We start from the raw sequence: 6,879 nt of genomic DNA, 5'->3' as shown, positions 1-6,879 counted from the left end.
GTCAACTTGGACCGGTGCTACGAGAATATCGCTATCGCTGCTAGGTGGGATTTTTTATTCTACTTTACTTTATTTTGCATTATATATTTGGTTATACGTGCTCTATTAACGACTCAAAAAAGGGACCGAGCATGTGTTTCCACGTTAGTTCGAGTAAACAACAATAGGGCAATAACTGGATTGAACTCGATTGCAGATAAGCAGTCGTCAGTTCGCCCCGACTTCTTGCTGATACACAATAATCTTGATATTGCTGTTGGCGAATGTGGTAAAGAGGATGCTGGCAGTATCGGAAAAAAAGAGATGGTGGAAAAACATTTGCATACACCAAAGATTATGAAAGATATTCTTGTAAGAATATTAGCAAAGGGATATGGTGAGAGTTCTCTTGCTCGAGTCATTAAAGTTACAGCCATCAACGAAAACAGTAAGTTCTTACTTCTGCTTTGTAGCAATTGTCATCACTGCGAACTTACAAACGAAATATCTATTGATTGACATTTTAGACACCCGTTTGCAAGTATCTATTCTTGACTCTCCAGGTGGATATGTTTGCCGGCTGTTAAACACAAATAATTTCGGTTACAAGCGTTCTTTGGTAAGTTACACAAAATATATAAAGTTATAAAAAATTTTTCTTTTTCTTTATCAAAATGTTTAAACTAAATGAAATACTATTTTGAACACTTTACGACGATGAACAAGCTATAATCTATTTACAAAAGCAAGGACTTATAAAACCTTTTATTTGTAAAAAATGCGAAAAACCATTATCCATTGGAAAATATTATCAAAGATATCGATTTTATTGTTATCCAGATAATATTAGAAAAGGTGTATTTACCGAAACATTATTTGAAAAAACAAATCTACGACCAATACAAATAGTAGAGCTATTACGTCAATGGATGATTGGTATGTATCTTTTACAATATAACATATATAATATTAATTTGTTTTTTATATAGATCCTTCTCCTATAAAAGTGTCTCTACAAATGGGAATCGATGATGAAACAGTTACACAATTATATTCAAAAGAGAAGTGCTATGCGTACGAGTTTTTTTTCTTACGCATACGAGTTTTTCTGAGCGGGTTTTTAAAGTAGTTGTGTTGTGAAACCTTGTATAGCCAATCCAATTGCCAGTCTTACACATACGAGTTTTTTGCTAAAGGAACTGAACAGCATATGCATACGAGGTTTTGTCTACCCATCAGTCTTCCCCTATTTAGATGGCCTTGTCAAAATAGCTAGCTATTGTCCTACTTCTTGATGTAAAACTGCTCGCTAAATGGGTGCAATGGGTTTAATTACGCTGTTCTTTTCGAGATCTTACAGGATTCTGTTCTGCCACTATACAGTGATGGCATATATGAGTTTTGCATTCCTTCTTTTCTTTAAGTTCTTGGCCTTTTCCCAAAATTAGATGGAACACTAAGCTCGATATCAAGATCCTAATCAATCAAGCAATTCATTTGTTTGTGTGGAGGTAGTTTTCTACCGAGTCCACATAGGTAACAATCACTTATAAAAAAACTCTGGGCAGCGCTCTTTTACGCGTATGGATTTTTTTGAACCTGGTTCCACGTAAATCATAAGTAGCGGGGACAAATTTTGACAGTTGTCTGCTTACACGTACGAGTTTTTTCTATGTAAATTATAACTAGCTGGGGTAAATTTTGACAGCTATCTGCTAACGCGTATGAGTTTTCTTAAGTCTGCTTGCAGTGAGTTATTTGTTAATCTGAAGACCGTTCAAACAGCTCCATAGGAAGTGGAAGTTTCATAGGAAACTTGCTCACTGTAATTTCGAGTACTATATGCGTTTCAAATGTAAAAAGACTATGATCTAACATATTAAGTAGAAATAATAGTGAGGATAAGTACTGGCTCCCTACTTCATAACAAGACCAAGACTACAACATTGAAAGATTGCGCCTTACATACATATCTTACGTCCAAATGATCCTTGCACCGGAAACAGCCATTTTACTTATAGCTGAAGATCTGGAAGAAGGTAGAAGGAGCAAAAATTTAAATGAATGGGATCTAATGCAGATAGAAGGTGTTGAAGATCTCACATCTTATGCACGACTTCGCATGTGGAAAAGTGCACAGTTTGGTTCCAATGTATTTCCAGAAACGTATAAATAGTATCTGACAGCTTTCATTACCTTTTTTCCGATTTTTTCTTGTTGTAACAACCCATTTGTTTATCTCTCCTCCATTTCATTTCTATTTTTCTCTGTCAGACACAATTACTGTTATCCACCTTATATTTACTCTCACATGAATTAGCGTTTTAATTCTCTTATATTTTCTCTTGGATTTTACCTTTTTATACATAAACACTGACTTCTTATCACAGTAGCTTATGTTAAAGGGCTGTTTTACGCGTGGAACCACTATAGAAAAAAACTCGTACGCGTAAAAGAGCGCTGCCCAAAGTTCTTTTTTTATAAATGATTGCTAACTATATGGACTCGGTAGAAAACTCCTCCACATGAACAAGTGAATTGCTTGATTGATTAGAATCCTGATATCGCTTGGTGTGGCATCAAATATTGGGGAAAAGGCCAAGAACTTAAAGAAAAGAAGCGAATGCAAACTTATATATGCCATTACTGTATGGTGGCAGAACAGACGTGTAAGATCTCGAAAAGAACAGCGTAAATAAATCCATTGCGCCCATCTAATGAGCAGTTTGTACATCAAGAAGTATGACAATAGCTATTTATTTTGACAAGGCCATTCAAAAAAACGGAAGATTGATGGATAGACAAAAACTCGTACGCATATGCTGTTCAGTTCCTTTAGCAAAAAACTCGTACGTGTAAGACCGGCAATTGGATTGGCTATACAAGGTTTCACAACACAACCACTTTAAAAACCCGCTCAGAAAAACTCGTACGCGTAGCACTTCTCATTCAAAAATACGCTTTGCGATAAAAACATGGATCCTTAACAATCAAGAGTTATGGAAAAATGTAATTGGTGGACAAGATGAAATTGTTGAAATCGACGAATGCTGTTTTGACAAAACAAAAATTACTACTGCAAAGCATAAACGATACAGAAAACATATGTGGATATTAGGCGGTTATCAAAGAAATTCAAATCTGTTCTTTTTGGTGCCTGTTCAAAATCGAAAAATGTCAACATTATTACCAATTAGGGGTCGCAATCTGACCCGCGGGTCAAAACCAACCCGCAGGTTGAGGACGGGTCAACGGGTCGGGTTGATGCTTTTCTGACCCGCAGGTCGACCCGTCCAACCCTTGACCCGACCCGTTGACCCGTCGTGACCCGTGTATACATATAATATGTATGAGGTACTTATATTGAAGTAGTCAATCTTCTTGTTGGGAAACATCATCATTAGTTGTCAATATGTCTGCTATAGAACTATAGCATAAAACGTACTTAATTCTTTTTATTGTGGGATTATACTTTATATTCAACAGTATGGGATAAGTAAGCTATAAGCAATATATATGATAGGAGTAAAGAGTACATAGCAATAGTGCAATGAGAATATACAATAGAGGGTGGCAGTAAGAGACGCGATTTAACAAAAGACAGAAAAGGAATTGAGAAAAGAAAATCGAAGGAAGAAGATAGAAGTGAAAAGAAAAGGGAAAAGGGAAAAGGATAAGGGGCATATAGGGAAGTCGATTTTCAACCACACTTTAAATATTATGCTTTCTTTAAAGCATGTGAGCCCAAGCAATTTCTTTTGTGATGGCACAGAACCCTTTACCTTTAAGAATAATCACTCAAAACGTAGATGTTGCTAGCACTGCTAGGAATTTGCGTGCCATCATCTAAGAGAGCTATATATATATGGAGTTTTGCACTTCCAGCACTCAAGTTCAGGCTGATCGACACTTCCTTCATCACTACATTGAAATTAGTCTTGACCCATCAACCCGAGTTTTGACCCGTCGGGTTGAACGGGTCGGGTCGGGTCAGTGTTTTCTTGACCCACAGGTCAATGGGTCAGACCCTTGACCCAACCTGACCCGTCTAATTGCGACCCCTATTATCGACTTGTGAATAGACTCATAAGAAAAATAACGCAATGCACGCTGAGGGACTAGTAAAGACAACCCGATACTAGTTATTCCACGTACATCACTTGGGCTGGGTTGTTACCCTGATAAACCCTCATAAGAAACAAATAGACAAAAGATAACGCAATGCACGCTGAGGGACTAGTAAAGACAACCCGATACTAGTTATTCCACGTACATTACTTGGGCTGGGTTGTTACCCTGATAAACCCTCATAAGAAATACATTGATAGAAGAAATGCACCAAAAGTTTTTCGGGTGTTTAACGAAGTCGTTATTTATCACCATTGATTACGTCACAATTTATTACATCATAATTATTTTTGCTGTAACCCAGCAACGGTTGCCGAAGCATAACAGCGTTAACTTCCTTCCACAAAATGTCAGATTCCGCAGCCACAGCACCTCCAAGCGATAATGAAGAAATCACAAAACGTAGTAATATATATTGTATAAACTAGAATCATGTTAAAGGGATTGATAACCCAGAACCAACCATATTACAAATTATTTAGTGATCAAGGAATACCTTGAAAATGAAGAAGGAATCCCAAGTCTTGCTGGTTTATATAACCATGACAAAAAAAATTTATTGATATGCCGAACCCAAACGCAGTTGTACAAACATGGAAACAACGATTCATAACCGCAATTCATAGTTATAATTTAAAGGTGCATAAAGTACTTTACTATGTGTATCAAGTACAAGCGTTCACCAACACAGATAATATCTAACACTGCTATTTTATACATAAATAGAAATTTTCGAAGAAGCAACCCAATTGGAATGATATTTTACAACATGTTCTCAAAGTATTGTATCTAACTATCTACGCTATGTATATCGTATAACATTAAGCCTTTGATATTTCTAACTTTTGATTTATAGAAGCAAAATGGAGTGGAACCAGAGATCCAATCTGCAAACGTAAGAAGTAGCAGAGCCTCGTCTACAACAAATAATATTGTGTCATTATCAGCAACACCAACAACTACAAGCAAGAGATCCCTCTCTACAGCTGAAAGCTCGAAGACAGACTCATGTCCTTTGAGTGCTGAAAACAGAGAGCAGTATCAAAAAAAATTCGAAGCAATGAAAAACGAAGACAAATGGCCATTACGAAAAGACGATAATAGTAGTGATATCTATCTCGAAGATATCATGGGAGAACATTTATTTATAAATAAATTTAAAAATTTTATTAAACATATAATGAATTGAGAATATTTAAATTTTTCAAAACACTATAATATATTAAATGCTAAAACATACAGCAAAAAATGAACAATTATTTTATAAGTATACATTGTATTTTATTTTTTATTTTCATCTTCAACACTTTTTGCCAAGACTTTTTAATTCATCATATGACATGACATGAGCAATAATTTTACTTTTTACATAAAAATTGAATTTCTTTAATAATAAAAAGATAAGCATAGAAACTATCAGTATAAAGAATTATGATAAAAATGAATTTTCTATAAAGTCATTTAATGATTTTAAATAGAATTATAACTGAATTATTAGAAAATATGTTTTCATCCACTACTTTGAGAATATTAAATGCAGAAAAGCTTAATCCTATAGGCTTTAAAAATATGACTTTATTTATAGATGGTCATGATAGTCGTATAGATTGTAACGATAAAGATATAAAGAAAAGAAATTTTTATTCATATAAATTCAAAAATTCAGGTTTACAAACACAAGTTATATATGATTTTGGGAATTGAACAATTAAATGTTAATAAATGAATTTGCAGTTAATGTATCTAATAGTAAACCATGCAGAAATTATAATGATGGGCAAATGTTTTTAGATATGAAGTTGGAAAATAAATTAAATGAAAATGATTGCATAGCATTTGATGGTGGTTACTACTACTATATTAAAAAATCTATAGATAATTGCGATAGAAAAGGAAATGATAAAATAAATCTTAATAATTTTATGTTTTCCTATTAGAAAAAGTAAAAATATAGACTTAAATGATAATGAATTACTATACAATGAAACTTTTGGAAGTTTTAGAAGTAAAATAGAATCATGTCTTAGATTTCTTAGCAATAAATTCAAAAGGTTTAATAATAATGAAAGTACTATAAAAGTTTACAGATTTAAAATATATAATGTACAAATAAAATTATCACTTCTATTATTAAATATTCAAAAGTTTTGTCAGTTATATAATATACCTAATAAACCAAATCATCTGTTATGGGTTAATGAAAACTTTGATTATCCTAATCCTAATAGAAATAATAATATAAATAGCATTATATATGAATTTGATATATTAAGAATTACAGATATGACTAATCAACAAGATGCATTTATTTGAAACTACTTTGATGATAATCATAGCAATGAATTACCAATAATTAATATGGATATAGAAAATGATAATTATACAGATGATGATAGTTTTGAAGTTGGAAGAATTATAAAACATAGAAAATTTAAAAAACGAATGAAATATTATGTTAAATAGAAAGATTATGATGATTCACATAATGAATGGATTTGGCAAGAAGATCTTGATGATACAGCAATTATTGATAATTATATGGATTTATTTGAAAATAAAATGAATAGCTGAAATTTGGTCATTTAATGCAAACAAGATTGTTTTCCATGTATGAATTTGGAACCGAATATGAATTTGAACAGTGAGTTATATATGTATTTGCACATGTATATTTACTATGACTAACTTTCATATCATCGTATCTGTAGCCTCGTTCATTCTTTTATTCTCGATCCAACAGATTCATGCTGGAAAGGTCGACTAACAGAGGAA

The 6,879-nt window shown here is 33.1% G+C and overlaps 1 protein-coding gene across 1 annotated transcript; it reads left to right on the top strand.

The window, feature by feature from the left end:
* Window positions 1–5,819: 5,819 nt before the first annotated feature.
* BDB00DRAFT_773316 (uncharacterized protein) lies at window positions 5,820–6,420 on the top strand (the record flags this gene model as incomplete). The annotated part of the gene is made up of 2 exons (XM_053120090.1): window positions 5,820–6,031; window positions 6,159–6,420. 2 exons carry the CDS (start codon window positions 5,820–5,822, stop codon window positions 6,418–6,420), a joined length of 474 nt encoding a protein of 157 aa, XP_052974277.1.
* Between the last annotated feature and the right edge of the window lie 459 nt (window positions 6,421–6,879).

Source organism: Zychaea mexicana (assembly GCF_025766255.1).
Source record: "Zychaea mexicana strain RSA 1403 chromosome Unknown BDB00scaffold_119, whole genome shotgun sequence".
In the NCBI taxonomy this organism is placed as follows: domain Eukaryota; kingdom Fungi; phylum Mucoromycota; class Mucoromycetes; order Mucorales; family Lichtheimiaceae; genus Zychaea; species Zychaea mexicana.
This window is presented reverse-complemented; position numbering and strand designations above follow the sequence as displayed.